Below are 24,158 nucleotides of genomic sequence, written 5' to 3' on the forward strand. Positions count from 1 at the left end.
TTCTTGGGTCCTGCTCTGAACACCTTCTCCATAGCCAATGCAATTCTGGGCTGCATCAATAGGAGTATAGCATCTAGATCAAGGGAAGTAATAGTGCCACTGTATTCTGCTCTGGTCAGACCTCACCTGGAGTACTGTGTCCAGTTCTGGGCACCACAGTTCAAGAAGGACACTGACAAACTGGAACGTGTCCAGAGGAGGGCAACCAAAATGGTCAAAGGCCTGGAAACGATGCCTTATGAAGAACGACTAAGGGAGCTGGGCATGTTTAGCCTGGAGAAGAGGAGGTTAAGGGGTGATATGATAGCCATGTTCAAATATATAAAAGGATGTCACATAGAGGAGGGAGAAAGGTTGTTTTCTGCTGCTCCAGAGAAGCGGACACGGAGCGATGGTTCCAAACTACAAGAAAAAAGATTCCACCTAAACATTAGGAAGAACTTCCTGACAGTAAGAGCTGTTCAACAGTGGAATTTGCTGCCAAGGAGTGTGGTGGAGTCTCCTTCTTTGGAGGTCTTTAAGCAGAGGCTTGACAACCATATGTCAGGAGTGCTCTGATGGTGTTTCCTGCTTGGCAGGGGGTTGGACTCGATGGCCCTTGTGGTCTCTTCCAACTCTATGATTCTATGATTCCATAGTGAAACAAGCTTCTTCCTTAGAAATTCTGTTTATTCTGAGTTTCTTATTAAGCACTTTAACAAAATGTAGTAAGGCCCAGGCTAATAAACAAGCAATCTTAACTCGATGGCCCTTGTGGTCTCTTCCAACTCTATGATTCTATGATTCTATATCACGGCCAAATACTTTGCATGTTGAGGTTTCCCAAAAGTATTTTCTTCTTCTTTGGCAATCACTTGTAGCCGAGTAAGATTGTCTTCCATAAACATGGTTTTAACAATGAGTCCGTGACTGTGGAGGCCAATTCTGGATCCACATGTCCCACAGTGGGGACATAGGTTTCCAGGCAGGAATTGATCATGGTGAGGGTTTGCTAAGTGTGCCTTCCTCTTAGCTCACTACTCCCTTTCGTCCTGAGTTCGAGCATCTTCAAAGTCCATGAGGTATTTGGTAGAGGCTGTTCTTCAACTGGAGAGCTTGCAGGCCAGTATTTCCCAGTTGTTGGTGTTTATACTACATTCTTGAAGATTTGCCTTGAGAGTGTCTTTGAACTTCTATTGTTGACCACCTGCATTATGCTTACCATTTTTAAATTCGGAACAGAGTAGTTGCTTTGGAAGATGATAATCAGGCATCCGAACATGACCAGTCCAATGAAGTTGAAGAATCATTGCTTTGACACTGGTGATCTTTGCTTCTTCCAGTACAAAACAGTATCCGTATGGTGGCAGTTGGTACCTCTCCTTACCTGCTCCAGGCAGAGCAGAGCACCCATGCCTGCTGGCACCTCCCACTAGTGCATGGATGGTATCATTTGACTTACATACCAAACACCACTCATGCCTGAACGTTTTTATTATTTTTACCCTATTCCATTTATATTCCACCTTTTTCTCCAAGCTCAAAGCAGCATACATGGTTCTTGCCTCCTTATTTAATCTGCACAAGAAGCCTGTGTGGGTAGGTTAGGCTGAGAGGCAGCGAGGGGCCCAAGGTCACCCAGTGAGTTTCATGGCTGAGTGGCATTTGAACCCTGGTCTCCCAAGGCCTAGTCCAACCCTAATCACTACACCACACTGGCTCAATGTTGGAAATAAAGAGAATGACCACATAAGGAAGCCAAGGTGCTCAGTCTTCAATGGGTGGGTTTTATTTTAAAGCTTCCACTCCCCCTTAATCTCATTCTTGGATTTACTTCTCCCCAGGACTCATCCTTGCTTTGTCCCCTTGCTACTGGGCACATCTGGTTAAGCCAGGCTGATAGGAGAGCAAGCAGGAGGAGAGAAAGAGGGACCAGCTGCTGACTTTTCTAATTTATATGCAGGAGATACAGCAAGGATCACACTGGGAGCTGTCACCTGGGGCAGCCTCCTTCCCGCATAAAATACCTAGAATTTAGCAACCATTTCAGCCCCCTGTATACTCCTTTTCTCTTCACTCACTTTCTTACCACCATCAATTGTGTACTGTAGGCTATGCCAGTTTGTCCGAGCTTCTCAATACATTGGGTCCTGCTGACACTTGAGAAAAGCTTTTAACATAATTAAGATTTCAACGGATGCCATCTGCTTATTTGAATGGCAGGCACCATCATATCCCAGTAAGAAATACATTGTGTATCTGAGGAAACAGCTGTATAGGAGACTTAGTTCATTATTTATTGCGTTTCTCTTTGTATGCCTATCCTAGAAAGAAATTATCTTATTTTGTGTTGCAATGTAGTGGGTGGGCAATTCAGGACATAATGATCTGTCTGCTGTCTGATGAACACAAGTGTATATGTTGCATTATTTGCAATTGCAACAAAGAAAATCCAAGTGAGAATTTTGAACCCAATGTCAGTGGCCTACAAAGGTAACTTGTCATTTGGAGAAAGCTAAAATGAACAGCAACCCTAAGAAGTCTTGAGGTTAATTTTGCCAAATCGAGGCAATGCAACTGAAAGTTATCTAAAATGAATCTCCAGATGAAAACAAAATTACAATAAAAAACCCTTTTATACACTGCTAGGCATATAAACAGTCACTTAATGAAAATACATGTCCTTTTAAACTGGAGATGCTGGCTGACATTTTCCTAGAGAAAATGAATCTCAGTAATCTAAAAGTTGGGATCCAAGACTGCTTTGAAATTGAGAACTATCAAGGAAGACATCTAAAACAGAGCACAAGCTAAATGAGATGTGTAAAAAGCAACATGGGTTTTGGTTTTTCGTATTGTTTATGCAGTGCAACAAAGGTTTCACTTCTTCTTAGGAGTATTTTGGTGCTTTAAAGTAGTTAGCCAAAAGAACCTAAAAAGCAAAACTTGAGAAGGCTAAGAAGCTGAATGCTAGAGCAGCATATGCAGTACTTCACTGTCTATTTAAACGGTTATAATGTAACACACAGCATTATAAATGAGAAAATGAACCAATTACTGTCACTTATGTGTTCCTTAGACATGTATTACAAAAAAATTATATTTAATTCAAGCAGGAATGTCTCTGGCCAATCTCTGATAGGCGTTAATAACAACTAAGTAACATCTCATCTCCCATGCTATTCTCATAAAGCTTTCATGTGGAAATTAGCTCTAAACTTCACACGTGTGTACGGAGAAGAGATTGTCATAACTAAGGAACTAGTAATTGTGAAAATATTACCATCAGGGACTTCTTAGGGGTCACTCCCACACTGTTTGATATGTCCTTTAGAGACCCAACAAAAACTGGACGATGACACTACAAAACTTTACCTAACAAATGTATCTGGATCAAAGAACATCATAAGAACCTGCTGGACAGGCCAATGGCCCCAGGTAACCCAGATCCTTCTCTCACAGTGGCCAACCAGATGCCACACTTCCCCCTCCTGAAGTCTTCCACAACTGGTATTCAAATGAATATTGTGCCCAAAACCATGGAGGCAAAGCACAGCCATCATTGTCACTGATAGCCTTTACCTCCATGAGTTTGTCTAATCCTTTTTTAAAGCCATCCTACTTGGTGTCCACCACTGCTTCCTGTACACATGGATTCCATATTCTGACTATGCACTGTGTGAAAGTTTTGATGTAACTTTAAACAGAGTGGCTAAATGAATGTTCCAGTGATTTCTAGGTACCATAGAGCTCTATGCTTTAGAAGAACTGATCACGGAGGTGACTGAAAGAGGGATTACAATTCTACAGTAAATAGCTCTCAGGACATAGTGGCTTTATACTAATATATGGTGTAACCACACTTGGAAGACAAGTGTCTAGTTCTGGGTGTCGCACCTCAAAAATGACCCTTTCAAGGGGCTGGAGCATCATATCTATGAGGAAATGTTAGTTTGAAGCTTTTCAGTTAGAAAAATGGTAAAGGTGGGACACCACATAATAGAGGTCTGTTCAAATTATGCATGGTGTGGACAAAGTTAATATAGAGGTTTCCTCCCTCTTATTTGAAGTTAAGGCTATCTAATTAAGCTTAATGGTGAGAAATTGAGGACAACAAAATAAATATTTGTTTTCACAGTACATAGTTAAAACACAGAATTCATTACAAGATTCAGTGATTTCCACCAAACTAAGTGGCTTCTAAAGTAGGGTAATAGCCAATTATGAGAATAATTAGATACACCTTTCTAAGAATGAGTTTAATAAGAAAACTTTTAAGTATCTATACATCTACAAATAAGAAAAAAAGGCCACCAGAGAACTGGAAAAAAGCACACACAACATACAGCAATACATGTACATCAAATGAAATAGAGCAAAGAGTGTTAAGGGATTTAAAAAAACAGGAGGCCAAGTTTTGCTACTGAACATGGGCAACCTGTCCTGCCAAACATGTACAATTAGGTGAAGAAAAATATTTTCAGCTATCTTGGCTGTTTTCAACTATGGACCCAACTTTAAAAACTGTCCTTTCAGTAGGGAGTGACGTTATTTCTAGAGCAGAGAATTCAATCCAAATACATAAATTCAGAAATGGTAAAAGCAAAATTTTTAAAAAGAAAAAAGGCATAAAATTCAGTCAACTTTTTCGCAGTTGCAGCTTCAGTCCGTGGTTGACCTTCGGTACCAAAATCGAGCTCTATAGTCATCACTGCAAGTCATGAAGCCAGGGTTGGTAGGAGAGTGGACAATGCAACGAACTATACTGTTATGCCCCAAGGAAAGAAGATTCCTTCGTTCAGCTGTTCGTGAATCCCAGCAGCAGAGGCTAATGGTCCTTTCATCAGGAAGCAGCACATAGTCTTCTGTGTGGTTGAAGACAGCTTGTGTCCTATGAACTTGGCGTCCACTCAAACCAGCTCCTGCAGGTATTGCAACATAAATATTCAGTATCAAAATACATATTAAAGGAAAGTACACGTAGGTCCTGCTGTCCAAATGCTCATCATACCAAAATTCACTTATTCAAACATGAGAAACCAGTATCCAAACCTCCCTATGTACACCACACATTCAGATGTGTGTGTAATACTGTAAACATATAGCAGCCTTAAACAAGCCTTACTCTTTTGTGTTTTGCTGGTCTGTGGCAGCCATTTCGCTAGAAACCATGGGAGGGAGAGGCGAAAGGAGGCCATATCGGACAAATAATGGAGCATTTTATCCTTGTTTGCCTTTTGCAAGGTTTCAGAGGGTTTTCCTGTCCCCCCCCCCCATAATTTTGAGGTTTAAATTCCTTGATTAGGCATGCATTAGAAACTTTCCCATAGGAAATCAATGGAAAGTGTTGACTTTATATGCAAACACTTGCTTAACAAATGATTTCCTGAGAATGCATTGTGTTCGGATAGCAGGACCTGTGTATAATGTATATAATGTATATATATGTATATAATGACTGGCAATGGGTGAAATGAACATCAGCAAATATCGAAAAAAAGGCAATAAAATAATCAAATATTTCTCTAAGAATCAACAGAATATTCATTAGTAAATTCAGCAAGAGGCTTCATAAAATAAACATCCTTTGCTTGCCTTTAGAAAAGCCTGCACAAAGTGTCACAGATCTTTTGAGTCTTCCACAGCTCTAGTTCTAAATAGAAAAGTACTCTATTCCCAATTAATGGGAGTAGGATAATCAGGGCTGACTCAAAAGTAGGGGAATACACCTAAAAGGACTAGGCCCTTTAGGAGTTCAAAACTTTGAATTGTAGCTGGAAGCTATAAGACAGCACAGTTGATTAGTTCCCATGTTTCCCCTATTCTATTTGTAACAGAAAACAATTTGCAACATTTTGCACAACTGAAGCTTCTGAATGCTCTTAAAAGAGCTACCCATGTAGAGCGCATTGCAGTAATCAAACATGGAGGCTGAAGAAAAAAGATTGATGGTTGCTAAGGAAACAGTTGACAGAGCAGATGATGCCAAGTGGCAGCATACTCTGGGCCTCAACTGATACCTGATTATCTCTTTCCAGAAGGGTTACTGAGTTAATCTGTTGCAGCAGAAGTGAAGTCTTGTGGCATATTAAAGACTAACAAATCAATAGGGCATATTCTTCTTATTATTTTGCCTACAAAAGCTTATGCCACAAGATTCAGTTTTTTGTGTGTATAACTCTTCTCAGACTTTCCATTGATTATTAAAGAGGGATAGATCACATCCATCAATAGACACTTCCCTCCTTCCCAAAACTCAGGGAATATTAGCCACCACCCCTCAAGCTTGTCTGGATTCAGTTTTCAGACTATGTGTTCTCTTCCAATTAACGAAAGGCACAATAACCATTACTGAGGCAACTCAATTAAATGAGTAAGAAAAAATAGAAGGGTACCACCATCCTCATCACGCCTCATTCCAAGAGTTATGTATGATCTTGTTAATGGCCTCTTTTGTTGGCATTTGTCTGTCTTGGAAGACAATGGAGTGCACATCCGGGGGTGAAGTCAAACTGCTGTGTTAGCAGCACTGAAGTGACCTCTCTGGGGCAAAAGCCTGGGCATTGTGTATGGAGGTTTTGCGCTGCCCAGATGACAAGACCCCTCTCTTGGCCTTGCTGATGGGCCAAAGGTAAAGAGAGCAATACATTTGGCACCAGCTTGGCTGCAGGAGTTGCCGGGAGGCATACAAGGCACCATCCGACCGTCTTAGAGACTTCACTCTGATTTGTGTAGGGCTTACACATTAGACTTATTTTATCCCAATGATATTCCACAAGGGTGAAGAGGGTCAGGATCAGTTTTCTTTCTCCTACAGGAACTATCTTCCTAGGTTGATGAGTCCCAACAGCCTCTTACAAGTACAGTATTAAACAATTGCAGAGATATAATGGAATGGTGGCACTCTACAAGCCAGCTTCTACAGTGTTATCACAAACCTGCCTATCCGCAATCTCAAAATTTACATCCACAAACAAATCAAACTAGGCCGGACCACTACATTTACAAAGTCCCAAAGGGAACAAGATTTTATTATCTGTAATCTCAAAGGTAAATGAGATATCTAATAGGAACAACTCTAGTGTTACTTCCTTGCCCATGTTAAGAAATGATTGGCTACCAGGGCTATTATGGGAATCTTTGTCCTGAGCCCATGCTGAAAGCCAGACAGAACAGAGTTTAAGAAAACTGTTTCTTATTCATCCCAGAAAGCAGACAGTAATGGTGCAATTGTCAATTCAATCACCTTCCCAGTTTAAAGGCAAAAATGTAGGAATAACCAGTTCCTGTCAGGATTGGCACATCAAGAAAGATTTTTTAAGAGAACCTATGGTCATCTCGTTGAAAGAAGCTGTAATTTTCCTCAAGTGCAATGAGCTTTAAAAATATTTTTTTTTAAAAAAAAAACCTGATCCAGCTCATCCACCTTTAACAGAAGCTTCACATCAGCCTTTTCCATGCGGTTTTCAGCAAGTATGCTGAGCAACGGCTTAGATTATATGAAGTTCACAGAATATCATGGAAGAGGAATAAACCGGCCAAAAGTAATCCGAGCATTTGCGGCAAGAGGTTGCCAATGATAATTCCGGTTGAGCTTCTGCTCTGTGGCACCATTACAGGTTCAATTTTATATTTAGCATGCCACAGCAGTCTGTACATGTTTCCTTCTCTGGGCGGGATAATCCATGTCAGGACCTCTCACACCAACTTGAACAGCTCTATGAGAAGTTGCAGTACAGCAATAGCAGAGGAAAGTATTCTTTGGCACCACTACTGCATAAAACATCACTCTGATTATGGCTGCACATCTTTTGCCAACTGTGCTTATCAGTGCCTTATACCAGAGAGGTCAATAATAGGTCAACCTGTCATTCCAGAAAGCAATAAGCAATAAGTAACTAACTGCAGCTATAGATGACCACCAATAAATCCTCCTAGAAAGTATTCTAAAAACCAACAGGATGCATCAGTATCTGATAGGCACATCTTAATGGTTTTTCACCTGTGTCATTACTAGGTAATGATTTATCCATGACCAAACCCAATAAATCTGAGAAGTTTAGACTAGAATAGCAGATACGGCCTTGACTTCACTATGATCACTGAAAGTATATGAGGAGAAATTAGGGCTAAATTACTGGTTAGATTAAATTACTTCATAAGCAAGTTTTAGCCTTCGTTATTACTTTATAAGGAACCAATTCCTGCCCAATTAAACATTTGAATAGTTTACATTAAACAATACTTTCATGGTGTAATCCTATGGCCCCTGTAATACCGACCTCTCTCGTCATGTGGCTAGAGGTAATCTCTGGACAGAGCTGGAGTTTCCAAGTATCGTGGCTGCTCCACTGGCTGACTAGGAGCATGCTGGGGCAGTTGAGGGCACACAGGATCCCAAGGCTCCCTCATTTCCCCAAAATATCTCAAAAAAGAGCCAGAAACTATACCAGCCTGATACCTTGCATAATTTCTTCCCATTGGAGGAAATGGAAGGGAATCAAGAACAGTCACAATTTCCTCCCACTCTAAGCAGTCACAGCTTGGAAATTGCATTAAGTACGGTGCAGATTTCTCCTTCACCTTTTCTAGTAAAATTTCTGTTAGTATAATGAGACATTATATATACTGTAACTTTCTTAAAAATAATAATAATAGAAGTATACTAGTTTCCCCATCTAAAAAAAGGAAAGAACTTTGTTAGTCCAATCTCAGCTATAGAATGTAGGGCAAGGTTTGAGAACAAGATTAGGGACGCAGGTGGCGCTGTGGGTTAAAGCCTCAGCGCCTAGGGCTCGCCGATCGAAAGGTCGGCGGTTCGAATCCCTGCGGCGGGGTGCGCTCCCGCTGCTCGGTCCCAGCGCCTGCCAACCTAGCAGTTCGAAAGCACCTCCGGGTGCAAGTAGATAAATAGGGACCGCTTACCAGCGGGAAGGTAAACGGCGTTTCCGTGTGCGGCTCTGGCTCGCCAGAGCAGCAATGTCACGCTGGCCACGTGACCCGGAAGTGTCTCCGGACAGCGCTGGCCCCTGGCCTCTTAAGTGAGATGGGCGCACAACCCCAGAGTCTGTCAAGACTGGCCCGTACGGGCAGGGGTACCTTTACCTTTACGAGAGATAATTGTTACACACTTGGAAAGAAAGCTTAAAACCAACACTAACAGCATATACAGACACATCTAAAGAAAATATATATTTTACTTTTGGGGGTGCAGGCTGAGTCCAGCTTCTTTCACCCCAAACTTTCCACTACAAACAAAGATATACTTTGCTTTCAAGCTGATTGCTAATTAAGCTTCACTTTTGGTCCTCATCCTGCATTTTTGGATAAATTTGTCTTTTTTAACTATTGAAAATACTGCTTGAAGGTTTACACATACATAAGTTACTTTGGCATCTTATCAAACCTCCCCCCCCCCCAGTTGAAAAACTGCTCTTGAGAGAAGAGGTGGATTTGCAAAGTCACAGGTTCTAGCCAATCAGCACCGTATAAACCACCTTTTCCTACAAATTGACAGACCTGGATTTCCCTGAACTCAATACTGGAAAGATTGTACATCTGACCAAAATGTGCCAAGTGACATTTCATAGCAGCCCAACCATAGTGAGGAGACCAAGGAGCAGGTTTGTAAGAGTAAATGTTAGGAGGAGGAGATTTCAGCAGGGAACAGAAAAAATGCCAAAAGATTGATCCCTTAGCTAGTTAAATGCTCCAAAAGATTCTTTTAGCAAAGGAAAATATGGTGCTTGAATGCTCAAAGCACAAGGGAAGTTTAATTACAATAAAAAGATTTTGTTTTTACAAAGGCTTTTCCATCTAAGAGAATTGCATTCATGCATAAATGCATTAAAGGGGTGTCCAACAGGTTGATCGCGATCTACTGGTAGATCCTCATGAGGTTTTGGTAGATCACGGTCAATCTCTGGCTCCCTTTCCTTAGTGTTGCTAAAACTGGCTCCCACTGACTCCCACCCTCCATTGTTGTATGATCTCTGGAAGGGAAGACGAAGCTTTCTCTGTGCTGCTGTTTTGATCCACAGCGATCTTTTTGTGAGTGACTTTACCCCTTGTCCCTTGCCTTCAACACCCCCCCAAATGGAACTCCCCCCAAATCTTTTCTTCTCCCTAAAAAAAGTTCAACAACTTTGAGCTGAACCCCACAAAAACGGAGGTAGATCACTGTCAGTTTTTAATTCTGAAAGTAGACTGCAGTCTCTTGAGAGTTGGCCACCCCTGATGTAGATAATATTTGAGTGTCTTATGCCTCCTATGATGATTGCATTTTGCAATGGTCACCATCAAAATTGGGCAGGAAAAAAGGTACCACAGTTTGGTAATCCCTGCTCTAGGTAAATGTACCACATTTGGGTTGGATCCAATCAAGTCACCCTCAGGGCAGATTCAATGAAGTCAATAGACATGATTACCTGATGTCCACCAATTTCAATGGGTCTACCTTTGAACATGACTTGAAACAGACACATTGAAATTATTCAGACATCAGTTACTCAAGTCCAATGATTTCACTGGGTGTGCTTTGAGTTCAAGTTAGTTGGCCACTACCCTCTGGATCCCATCTAAGGAATATTCCACTTTTTTCTTTACAACTTTTCAAAGAGGGTTAGACTAAGAAAGCAATTCTCCCAGAAATCTTCATTGTTGAGTGGCAATTTGAACTCAAGTCCTGCCAACTGAGTACCATTTATATCACACTATTCTGGAATTTAGATTATGGCAAAAGGCTGGGAGCCACAAGTTAGTGGTAGATGGAACCAGAGGCAAAAGTGGGCAGGTTGAAGGATGTGACACTTATATTTGTATAGTAAAATATATCCCAGACACTCAGCTGTCAGATGTTTCTACACACCCACCCACCCACCCCTACCTCTCCATCCAGATTATGAAGATGCAATACCACAGTTCAAAGACTCTTTCCAGTCAGACAAAAGCCAAGAAGGGTGCAGTTGAAGGTTATGGCCTAAGAAGAGTTCCCTAGAGCAGCCAGGAGGACAACATTCAGCCCCCAGGTCTGAGGTTCCACACTCCTGTTTTAAATTAAGCCTTCAGACATTTCAATAATATTTATTGTTTAAAGTTTAACATTATGTAAGAAAAACAGATTTTCAGGTGAATACAAACATGTTGTGTTTTCTACTGTTTATAAACAGCTTGCTCCTAGCACTACCCAATCATTTACTATACTGCTATAAGCTACATACGTAATTGCGACAGACTTCCACACTATCAGAAGTACTGCACTTTCTCTACATGTAAATCCTGCTGTGTTCTGCCAACACATATCTATGGTGGCACAGCATTCATCCATTATTACTTGTCCATTCATTTTTTTATAAAAAAAAACCTCATTAAAAACCCCTTACCATTACAGTGTCATGTTTTTTTCATTTAAAAGAACTAGCTGGAAAGGAGTTTTCTACTAATTAACAAGATAAAATAACCACCCCCTCAAGAAAAACAAATGAGATCATAAAATGGTACCCACCATTAAAGCCGATGTGTGCTGAATTGCAATGGGTTCACTTTCCCAGTAAGTCACAGCCCACTTAAACCCCTAGCTTTTAAATAAAAAGATGAAAGAATGGCATGAAAGGAAACCTCTTTGCAGAGATTGTGCTGCTCTTCTGGTCTTTGTGGTCTGAGAAAAGATGCAAAAACCGCAGGGAAAATAACTGGGTTTGGATGACTGAGTGAATGTCCACTACAGGAAAGTAAATGAAGCATGTAAACTTCACACTCAAGGCCTAGTGTAGAAGCATCCTAGAGGTTAAGGGAAGCACTACTTCCACAGCAACAATCCAAGCTAGACAGGAATTTGAAGCCTGGCATCAGCAGAAAATTGTGGTTTTGAATATTCCTTTCTAAAGACCATAACGTGAAAATTAGTTAGAATGGGTATGTTTCTCAAGACAACTCTAAGCAAAATTGCTAATGGAGCAATGAGCCAGTCTGGCCTGGCTCTGTAGTTTCAGAGTTGACTGGATTCCAGAATACTCTGCTCTGTTGATGACCTTGCTAACTAATGGAACAGGAGGTGGATGTCAGCCTCTACAACAGTTGCTTCCAGGGGTCATCTTCACTACTTCGTTGGCACAAGTCACAACTTTACATAGGGCTTAGAGATGAAGTAAAGTGCAAGATTAAGAGTGTTAGATGGTATTTTACTTGCAACAAAGCTGACAGATCTTGCTACAGAAGATCTGCTAAAGCCTGTGGCAAGCAAGTCCTCCCCGCTTGCCATAATACCTACAGAATATCATCTACAGAATTGATTTTAGAGTGTTGTTTGTGCTGTACTTTTGTACTGTTTTATTGTTGTTAGCCGCCCTGAGCCCAGCTTCGGCTGGGGAGGGCGGGATATAAATAAATTTATTATTATTATTATTTTTTATTATTATTGTTATTATCTAAAGCTATTTCTGGTGATGAGGGAACATGGGCTGCCTCTACTTCAAGAAAGATACATCTAGTGTCTGTTAGACTGAGTATCTAATAAACAAACATAAAAGACTTCAGGGATGTAAGGGCCTTATGACTTGTCCAACAAAACTGGGAGAAGCTGGGTTTCCTTGCTGGGCAGGAGTTTTCTTCCATTTAGATAGGGCAGTGTCTGCCATTGTTTTGTTCCTATTTAAACGGTGGGCGGGAATACCTTGGACGTAGCTTTGATACACTTCTAACCTTTCCTTTTGGAAAGGTTACTGAGAGTATTTGCTCTACAGCTCCAGGCATACCTGGATATCAAGTGTTTTGAGGCTGGCCTTGTGAGCCTGAAGATTTTTACCTGAAAACTGGGAAAGGTAGGTTGAGTTTTGAGGTGTTGCTGTTTTTATCAGATCAAGACCTAGCAACTGTCACGTATTCATAACCTTGAGGCTAGACTACTGTGATGCGCTCTATGTGGGACTGCCCTTAATGAATGCCTGGAAGAGTCAAATATTTCACAGTAAATTTGTTTAGATGAGCTCTCATTGCCAGGGTTAAGCATGAGCAGGGCACTTTTATATTATTTTTAGTTTCAAATTTATTTTGTTGTACTGGGGCAGGATAGAAATGGAAATTCATCTAATTATGGCAGAACTGGTTAAATACTATTCATAGTTACGCAGGTCTGACTCACCCCAAGAAAAAGAGTTCTTTCTTTCTAATGTCCAGATTCCTAAAATTTCAGATGAGGAAAAGAATAGGTTGAACCAACTAGTTGCAGTAAAGAAAGTAAGAGAGACCATTAGTCAATGTATGAGTAGCAAGACTGGTATCAGGATATTACAAAAGGTTTACTGGGATCTTAGCAGACACTGTAGTATCTTTAATCCAAACAGCTGTCTCTGTCTTGAAAAGTGCCACTAAAGAAACTTTACCTCCAAGAGGGCAAGGACTTGTTTACGATGTATTGTCCTATATATTTAAAGAGATCTCAATTTTCCAAGTGATGGTATTTATGTAGCCAAAATGGTATCACATACACAAGCAGGAGATTATCAGCAGGCTCAAAAAACTTCGAAGTTTGCAGAGTACAAAAACCTTAAATCCAAGGCGGGGAAGTACAAAAACCTTAAATCCTAGGCAGGGACCTCCCCCTCAAAAACACCCAGTCCAATGCTAAAATATTTTATTGCAAATCCCACCTGTACCACATTTTCTCTGTCTTCTAAATCTCATCTATCCACCTTTATTTCCACGTTGGCAGAAAAGGAATCTGTTCAAACCTAAAATACATTATTTATGATATAAAAAAATATATATTCCCAGTTGGAAATGAAAAAAAAAAAAGAGTTATATCTGAAAGATTATTCATCTTGTCTTTTAGGGATGGAGTGAAAGTTTTCAAATGAAATGAGAACTCCCCCCCCCCCCTCCTTGGGATTTAGGTTGAGCTCTATCTTTGGCATGACTACAAATATTTAATGATAAATCTGTCTCTACAATTTTGGTGGATGGAAGTTAATGGAAGCCATATATTAGATAGTTCTATGGGAAAAGGATACTCCAGTTTTACTGTCACAAATGTTTTAGCTGTATTTATGGAAACATGAGGATGGCAGGAACAGACCATAATTTGCAATGTCAGAGATGTCATATCAGAGATGACTTGCAGTTTCAAAATACTGCATTTTTATAAAATGAACCCTCTATTTTATCGAGTCCTTCATGATCATACCATTATCCACAGAGTACCCATTTCCAAAAATGGTCAGAGGCCTCCAAGAAGCTTTCCAACATGGCGCAGAAGCATTTCCCCATCTCTTTTCCATAACTGGTATTCTAATGTTTACTAGTTCTGGACTTCCAAGTTTCTATTTAGCTATTGCAGCAAATAATAATTGATAAACCTAAGCTTCATGTATTTGTCCTTTTGAAACTATCTTAGTACCACCATGTCTTGTGGTAGCCGATTCCTGAAGCTAGTACCACTTTGGTGATACTGCCAGCATGAATTAGGTGTGATAATTCACACACTTTTGTTGCTGGTGCTGGTGGTGTTCATGAAAGGAGGAAGTGATATCCCTTTAAAATAATTATCACAAACAATGAGATGAATATAATATAATAAAATAAATATCAGAGATACAATTTACAAGTTTCCTTTTAAGTTGACAGTCTTCCTTTTTGTGGAGTACTCTTTAAAATATAATATAATTGGGAGCAGAATTAAGCTATGTCTGCTGTAGTACATGGACTATTGCTAACGTATAGTTTTAAAAAACCCCCACTAAAAATGGTTATCACCTACTACTGGGCAGGGCAAAAAAACTGGGGTAGTTTAAAAGGTTAGAAACTGGACATGAGTCACTGTTATTAAGAAAGAAAAATACTGAAGAAAAACCGTTTTCTCCTACAAGTATAGGAGACCGTGAAGTGTATGAATATTCATCATAAAACATGTGGGGTAGGAGAAGAGATTTCATGCCTGAACCTAATGGCAGAACTGAGAGAATAACAGACCAGCAACCCAGCTCTAGACAATGACTTAAACTTTAACATAGCAGTGAAACAGTCAACTAAATTGGTTGCAATCTCCAAAACAGAAAACAGAGTATTAGTATTACAAGGCTTAGGCACATCCTTCTTTTTCTCTCACACAAAAACTACAATGACACACAACATACTTGATGCAATCTTAAATAAGGGGTGGCTAATGTATGGCCTTCCAGATGGTGCTGGACTGCAACTCTAGGCCATGCTGCCTCAGGTTGATGGGAGTTGGAGTCCAACATTGGGAAGCCACAGGTTAGTACCCTTGTCTTAAATGCCAAACTCTTACTCCAGTGTAATGTAGCAAGCCTTTAGCTCTCAGTATCTATACAAACTATTTATGTTCATTAGCTGGCACACCAATTTTGAGACAAGTATTCTCAAGAGCCTTTAAACTTACTGACACTTATCTACTTCCTGGATTGCCTATAAGCAAATTCATTTCAACGCTTCTAATAGGGATAGAAATGTGAAAATATACCACCCAGAATTCAATGTGAAATTATCCATGGTAAAAGTTACTGCAAAGCCTGACGTTTTTATATATAGAAACATATTTAAAATCCCATGCATTAGATAGTAATAAATGATGCCTAGGTAGAAAAAAATATTTATTCCAAAAATCTCAAAGACACTAATAACATAAATGATTGAAAGCATTATTAAAACATGTGCCATTCACATGAACCAAAACAGCTGTTGCTCACAGCATACAAGAGCAACAGAAAATTATCTCTCAGAAAGAAACCCAGTAGTGCACTAGTTGGATTGGTAGAGTTCATCTAGTGAGAAAATAACCAACCACAAATGTTAAATCAAGGTAATGTACTGCTTTCCAACTAGAGCTGAGGACGCATACTATGGGCCCACCCACAGTGCCCTTGTTTCTTTGTAAAGGAAGAACATAACATACATTATTTAAGACTGGAGAAGGAGCCCTGCTAGATCAGGCCATCTAGTACAGTGTTCTGTTCTCACTGTGGCCAACCAGATGCCCATGGGAAGCAAGACCCTAGTGCAACAGCTGTCTCCTCACTTGCGATTCCAGCAATTGACACTCAGAGGCAGAGTGTCTCTGACAGCGGAGGTATGCCAAGACTTGACTGCACCCTGCTGGTTTAGCATGTTAGAAACTTGGAAATTTGTATAACAAAATATGCCTCTACAGAAAAGGAGTTCTTCCAGAGAAGTTAATTCATAAAATTTCCTGATTTGAGGGAGCTGTTACTGCAGTAGCATCTCACACTGGAAGTATTAGAGAAAGCATTGAGCAGAAAACTGCAAGCTTACATGTTGATGTAGTTTGTTTCCAGCTCAGCAAGATAGAAAAAAGAAGCAACATCATTTGTATATCATTTGTATTAGGAAACGAATCAATGTGTGAACCCCAAGGATTTCTCTTAAATAAACCCCCGTGATTTAAAGTAAGAGTTGTGCAAACACACAAGTAAGATTTTGGACATGACTGCAGAATTTACCTGATTTTCTCCTAGCTCATGAGGAGATCATGAAGTTATTTCCTTATGACCAATAATCAACTATTTGTTTAAAATTTCAAGAGAAAATGTCTGGATTTATATGCCACTGTTGCAGACTTTGTACAGAACTTTAAATTTACATTTTTCCTCATGATACACCCAGGAAGGCCATTACATTTAACTAGATGTAATGGAGGATGGGATCATGGCTAAGAGTACGTGAGAGAAATATATACTTATCTATTATATTGGTCAACATCTACTCACCTGTATATTTTACTAGTGTTCTCCCTGTAGAGATCTCCCACAGTTTAGCTACAGAGTCTTTTCCACTAGACAGGATATACTTTGAATTCTTGGAGAAAATGGCAGAACAGACTTCAGCCCCATCGTGCGCTTTTTCAAAAGTAGTGATACAACGATTTGAAACGCCATCCCACAATTTGATGCATCCGTCTTTGCTGCCCGTTACATACATGTTAGCACTTGCATTGTAATTAACTGAGCATATGGCATCAGTGTGCTGATCTTGAGGATTGCAAGATACAAAGCACTGGAATGTATTGACATCATACAGCCGCAGGGTGGGATGCTGGGTACCGACAAGAATGAAGTCTCCAGAAGGATGGAAAGAGATAGAACGCAGCATTTCTGCTTCCTGTTTAGTTGGAAAATAAGCAGTTAACATTAAAAGGCATCTTCCCAGTGCACTGATCCACCTAAGCACCAAACTTGTGTTGGCTACTGTATAAAATATACAACAACATTGCTATTTTAAGAAGCCAGGCAGGACTCATGGCACAGCAGAACAGATTTTTCTAAACAAAGTGTGGGAAAGCAGGTCCTCATAAAAGAGGTGAGATTATTATTTATTAGGGAAAAGGTTCTGAAGGGAGTTATGTCCGAGTCACACGTCAAGATCAGTATCACCTACTTTGTAGATCCCCAGAGACCACTCTCATTTTCCTTTAAGTTGGATTCATGCTCTGAATCAACTGGTAAAACTAAGCTACTGTTAGGGAAGAGAAGTATTTAGTTATGCTTAAAGAAGTCACAAACTACTTCAGATCTATTGTAATCTACCCCATGCATTATTTTTTCCTTCTCTAGCAGATTGGATGATCATGGTGTTTCATGTTAATTTCTTCTTGAGAGATTGTCAGTATGTGGACAGAGGAGCCACTTAAACCTTCCCCTGGGAATTTTCTAGCTATATTGCCCTTCCTAAGGGGGGAAAAACAACTTTGGGTGTTGGTGGTAATTTTATTTATTTGCTACAATTATTTACATCCTATCTTTCAGAATACAAATCCTTCCCAGGCATTCAACATTTAAAATCACACACATTATCCCCATATAAAATGTTATTTGAAAAGGAAAAAAATTAAGCAGTCCTGTCATCTACTTCTCTGTTCTTCCACTCAACTGCAGCAGCTGATACTGCTTTTCAGTTTTTAAAAAGTCAAGGGAAGAAAGAATAAAAACCATTTCATAGCTAGTTTGGCCCCTCAATTAAAGTTAGGAGGAGTTTGAATGGCAATGTCCAAAGTATGTTTTACCAGGATGGTCTTAATCCCAAGAACACTTGTACACACCATTTAATAACATCAATAAGGCTTCAAAAGTCATGCTTTTCTAGTTATTTTTGTTATTCCTTATAAAGTTTTGATTTAAGTGTCTAACCTGGATATATTTGAAGGCTCTTTTGGCAGATGGTTTTGAGTAGTCAAACAATTTAAGTGTGTAATCCCTTGAACCAGAGGCAAGGATTTGTTCTGTTGGATGGAAGGCTAAACATGTCACCTCATCCACGTGATCATAGAGAGTTCTAATAACAGGGTGGTTCTCCATGTTCTGCTGAGCTGTTTCATTCATCATGACCTGAAGAATACATTTCAAAACACAGCACAGTAAGCATAGAATTTTCGCTACAGGCATCAAGACACAAATGCTGTCTATTGCACATCTGATGGTGTTCCCTTCATAGCGGACACAGTGGATCTGCATCTTCCCACAACTGTTTATGCAGGATGTTTAAAGTGTGAAACAATCTCTCGTATATGTCCAAATAACTCTCTTTAGTGGGTCATTAACAGCCCATCTTACAAATGAAAAAAGGAACTCTTGAGAGATCAGAACTGGTCCAAACTTTGCAAGTCCACGGCTATGCTAGTACTAAATTCAGTCACCAATTCCCTTTCCCCTTCAGCTTCCTGTACTCCACAAAACTCTACAAAATGTGTGTGTGTGTGTGTGAGTGAGAGAGAGAGAGAGAGAGAGAGAGAGAGAGAGAAGAGGTGTGGGTGGCCGTAGGGAGAGGGGGGGAATAATAAAAATTGCCTCCTTTTCTTCTGATGCTGTTCTTTAAACAGATATAATATGTGCAAAGCTAGGTACTCTGTTCAGAACCCTAGCTGCTGCATTCTGCACTAGCTGAAGCTTCTGAACAATGTCAAAAGGCAGACCCATATAAACCACACTACAGTAATCTAATTATGAGGTTATCAATGTGCGGATCATGGTGGCCAGGCTATCATTGTCTAGGAAAAGGTGCAGTTGGTAGTAGGCTCTCTATGCCTACCTAGGCCTCTAATGCCAGTATCTGTATACCTGTGCCTTAAAGCGAATTCAAGCAACCCAGTTCCTGGACTCAGGAACCATCCACCCACAGGCTTTTTGTGTTATCAGAGGAGGCTCAGTTTATTGATCCTCATCCAGCCCATGATGGCGTCCAGGCTTCTCCCAACTGAGACTGCTCCCAACAGCTTCATATGACTAGTAAATAGCACTGGCACCCCACAGCTTAACTGGCAGAGTGATGAGATGCTGTCATTCAAAGCTACTCTCTGAAAACAGCCCCACAAATAGAAGCATGACCAGCTTCTTTTGGCAGATAATTCCCAGAGGACCCTAAAGCTGCAAAAGCAAAATGCAAACATTTATTGATTCATTACTATTTGAGCATTTACCTCAATTGGCATAGCACTCTTTGCTAACATTCTCTCTGTATCAAGTATTTTGATTGAAGCATCAGCTGATCCTGTGGCTATTAACTGTCCATCTCTGCTGTATGTAGCTACACGACATGGTCCTTTGTGCGATGTGACATAACAGGTCTCATATTCAGAAGCTTCTGGGGACATGGTCTGAACATCTGCATCAAATTCCAAATCAATCCCTGTGCCAGGAGCTACTGTATCAGAGCGCCCAATTGCATACTGAACTGCACTATCATCATTTTCCATTCCTGGAAGAAAAGAAATTACAAAAGCTCGTTTTCCAAAAGTAAGAAGCCCCAAACTTTACAAACAGGAAAAAAACCTGTTACGACAATAGTTCTTAAACCTAATCCGTTGGTATTTTGAATGCTTATCAAGCTGCGAGTCCTAGAATACCTGTTCCCTGCCTTATAGGCCTTTCCCACCTGGTCTAGAAGGGTGGGGACCTGTCTGACCCCAGCTACACAAGCTGAGGCTGCTGAATAGACTCTTGGACTGGGGTGTTGTTTAAGTTTTTATAACTTTACTGGAAGCATAAGAAAACATCAGAAAATTTGTGGAAAGTAAACTGTCACAATAATTCATACTGCTAACAACCATTTTTACTCTATATGAGATGCTCACCTTGCAAAAGTCTTCCTAAAAAACCCACAAGGTGAAATGCAATTATTCACAACTGTGCCTCTCTAGTTTAGTGTACCTGGAACCCACATAAGTAGGTGAGCAGCAACTGATCTTCGCTCCGAAGCGTAAAATGGAAAGATAGCAGATTGGTGGGAAGCTAAGGTGTAGTTGGTTGCAAATGCACTAGACAGGTAGGGAAGCTGACCTAGTTTATGCACAAATAGCTGCAACAGAGCCATCATGTACATGTCTTTGCTGCTTTACATCCTATTCCAAGCAGGATAACAGAATATAATGGCTCATTTTACATATATCTCTAGTAAGTACTGATCTGGGACAACTATCAGTGCTATTTGCTAACTATCGTTTTAGAAGACTTAAGTGACTGCAGGTAACTTTAATGGCTTAAATATCCAGAGACAAAAGAAGTATTTTGATTACTGATGTTTTGACATGCCATCTAAAATAAGTCTTAACAGAACTAATAGTGCATACCTGACCTTAAACATAGCGTATTAACTTTGTTTCACATCACAACTTACCCAGTTTAATAAGATGCAATAGTTGTTCGGAGGGTGCACATACAGACTGTGGTTTTACCTCATTTATTAGACCGTTAGCAATGTTGATATATCCATCATAAAGCAACTGACTAATAATGAGTCTGTAAAGTTGTTGCCTGTCTTTCAGGCTTACTTTTGGTCTATACATTGTGAGTATGGGCTGTCTTCCAGAAGTCTGAAACGAAGAAGGAAAAAATAACTATAGTACTTACATGTACAGGAAAAAAGCATTAATGTTTAATTTTATTTTTGAAAGCATTTGTACCCTTCTTTCTTCTTTTTTTTAGTAAAATACCCAAGGTTGCTTTCACAGCAGAAATAAATAAAGCAACCAAGGGCAAAAATATATCAAGTAATATAACCTAGTAGTTCCCACAATTTTTCTCCCACGGGCCACCTGAAAATTGCCGAGGGTTTTGGCAGATCCCTCCTGCAGCCTATTCCCCGCGCCGAAATCCGTATTTCCCACCTCCCACAACACCGAGCCTATCGTGACAAAGGCTGCGGGGCTGGGCGGCTCTTTCATTAAAGGGAAAGCGGCGGGTAACCTGGCGTTCTCCACGTGCAAGAAACGGCCGCGGCGAAAAGCTGGCGAAACCGCCGGGCCCGGAAAGCGAGACTTGATTCTTACCAGCCCGTCTTTCGGCCTGGGTCGATCTGCGTTCAAAATGGCTGCCGGGGGCCCGACGACGTCGGCGGGCGGCTGCGGCGGCAAAGGCAGCGGGAGCGGAGCCTGCGGAGGGGCCGGCAGCAACCTGGACCGAGGGCCGCTGCGTCGAACAGGCTGCTGCATCGAACCTCCGCACATCGATTGAAGCCGCAGCTGGGAGGAGAAAAGGAGCGCAAGCAAGGGTCACGTGTGCGCATGCGCCACCAGTAAAGCTACGTCTTTTCGAAATACGACGCGAAGATGGATAGCTGGGAAGGAATTTGGCATGCCAAGTTTTTCTCTATCGCTGTAGCTCCCTCTTGGGGGCAAATGTTTTACAATACAGTAGAATATTCTTAATTTTTTGGCTACTATAAAACGGTCGAGGCACAGGAGCCTTGCCACACACAAAAAAGGATACTTAGTTGAAAATCCAATTTACATGGATCAGTATCATGGGTGTAGCCTAGAGAGGGGCAGGTGCCCCCCCATCAATAAACATCTATACAAACATGAGGTTCTGCCCATCCTAACAAAAGCCTGCCCCCCTAACAAATCCCTTGCCATGCCCATAATCACTATATTAAAAAATGTGCAGTGCGGTAGATATTTCATTCACAAACAAGGAGCTAGGATTTTATTCTAGGGACAGTAAATTCTGCTAAGCCTGATTCATAATTCTGTTGTCACTTCCAGTACACTGCTGTGCATTTACTCAGATCTAAGCCCCACCCACAATGTGGCTTACTCCTAGGTAAGCACATACAGAATTGCAGCCTTAAGCACTGATATCCTGAAAATGTGTGTACACAACTTCTTACTAATATAGGACTTTTAGGAATTTCCAAGTTTTAACAAAAATATTGAGAATGGGCCTGATTATTTGACCTCTTGGGGGTTTTTTTTCTGGCTAAAAATGGGATAATATACAGTATATTGACTTAAAAAGTTCCAAACTCTTCCCTGACCAGTTCTTCATATCTAGAGGTGCACAACCATTCTAAAGGGCAGGAATCAGATGGTTGAGCTTCCTATTGAATGCCATGCAGCTCAGATGGTGAAATATGGGATCTCCTCTTAAATCAGGCACCCCCAAACTTGGCCCTCCAGATGCTTTGGGACTACAACTCCCATAATCCCTAGCTAACAGGACCAGTTGTCCCAAAACATCTGGAGGGCCGAGTTTGAGGATGCCTGTCTTAAATAAAGCATTTACCTGGTAATCTCACAATCAGTTCCTAGGCAGGTACCCAGAGGTGAACCCCACTTGAGTTTAATAGGACTTATTTTAAAAATGAGTAGAGTTGCAATTGTGCAGCCTGATCTGTTGCATGTTTCCTCAGGGTGTCCCACTGAGTTCTAGGCAGTTCATTCCCAAATAAGTGTACAGTGGATTGCAACCTTAGACAAGCGGTGCATAAGTAAATGGGCACTGTTCAGTGACAAAAGATAAGAAGAATGACCTTGGGCATGTTTGCTTTGACAGTCTACATTGTAACAGGCCCAAATACCTCATGCCCCCAATCTTATCGAACAATTCTACTCACATCAGCTTCAAGAAATGACAGTCGCATTGGTCGTGGTTCATTGGTAGGCAAGGCCATGTTACTCATGCCCCATGGAAACTGCCGCCTATCACATGGTGGCGTGATACGACGACTTGTCATTTTTTCTCACAACTGTATATCCTTCACACTACCTCTTCAATCCTCTCACTTGTCCTCAAGAATTAAGTTATATGCAGATGACCTTCAACCTGAGAAGCACACATTAATCTGATGTCTGCCCTGGTCCTCAAAGGTCAGTCTCATAATCCTGTCATGGTAGCTTTTCAAAAGACATGGGCAGAGGAGTGGGCTTCTCCTCCAATCCACACTCACACCTGTCAACAGCTGCCTGAGAGGCACAAAGTCAATCATACAGAACTGAGTATTATGGGAAATCTAGTCAGGTGCAATGCTGTTTCACATTTGTCAACAAAGTCCATTCCGTGGCAAGTTGCTCTTTTTTGACTTAGTAGCCTGATACCTGAACTGATAGACCACCACGGCTCTGATAAAATGTGGTCAAAGTTGTCTTCAGACAAACACTTTTTTGATGCCACAGATTGAAAAACTGAGAATACCAGAATCATTGGCCTTCACCCACCCAGTGCCGCCTGTTCCTGTTGGGCCCATGAGTTTTAAAAACAATCTGATGACCTCCACCTAGAAGAAAACAACCGCTCAGCATCTATTGCTGTGAATCTGACCTATGCATTCTTTGTGGGCAAATGCTACCACTTACTGGACGTCACCAGTGGATCAGAGGGCTGTGGCCCCCTTTGGCTGGGCAGCCCCGCTGCTCCTGACAGTTTGCAGCAAGCTAGCTCATTTCAGAATGGCCGTTCACACGGTCTTTCAGATTTGGCGTGGTGAACTCCTGGTTTTAGGGAGAGTCACCCCTCATGCAAAATGGCTCTGTCTGCTTTTTCCCCTTCGCAGCCAAGGTGCAGAGCCACACTTCTGCTGGTCTGTCACGTTTCCCCCTGAAAATATGTCGTGGCATCTGACCACGATCAGTTTCCCTCATGACATTCAAGCCAGTTTCATTGTCACAAAAAAAAAACCAGCCCTGCAGTCTTGGCAGCTGCCCTCACAGGAGCCGCCTCACTCAAGTCTTTCTAAGTGGGGGTTTCGGCCCCAAAGTGTAGAGACTGGGGGCAGGAATAGACCCAACTCTCAGTCTTAGTCTGACACACTATAATGAGGCGGCGGATACGAGATTTTTGCCGTCGCCATCGTAACGGCTGCGCCGTGAGGCGATGCGCCACTTGCGCAAGGGAAAAGAGCAATGGGCCCTGTGCTACGGGTTTACGCAACCAGCGTATCGC

The 24,158-nt window shown here is 41.1% G+C and overlaps 1 protein-coding gene across 1 annotated transcript; it reads right to left on the reverse strand.

Moving 5' to 3' along the window:
• Positions 1 to 4,223: 4,223 nt before the first annotated feature.
• CSTF1 (cleavage stimulation factor subunit 1) lies at positions 4,224 to 24,092 on the reverse strand. The gene is made up of 7 exons (XM_079979430.1): positions 22,834 to 24,092; positions 21,269 to 21,460; positions 20,617 to 20,812; positions 19,421 to 19,698; positions 18,135 to 18,332; positions 16,719 to 17,109; positions 4,224 to 4,901 (listed from the first exon to the last, which is right to left on the reverse strand). Exons 1-7 carry the CDS (start codon positions 22,951 to 22,953, stop codon positions 4,642 to 4,644), a joined length of 1,635 nt encoding a protein of 544 aa, XP_079835556.1. The 5' UTR covers positions 22,954 to 24,092; the 3' UTR covers positions 4,224 to 4,641.
• Positions 24,093 to 24,158: the final 66 nt, after the last annotated feature.

Source organism: Podarcis cretensis, assembly GCF_951804945.1.
Source record: "Podarcis cretensis genome assembly, chromosome: 6".
NCBI classification, from domain to species: Eukaryota; Metazoa; Chordata; class Lepidosauria; order Squamata; family Lacertidae; genus Podarcis; species Podarcis cretensis.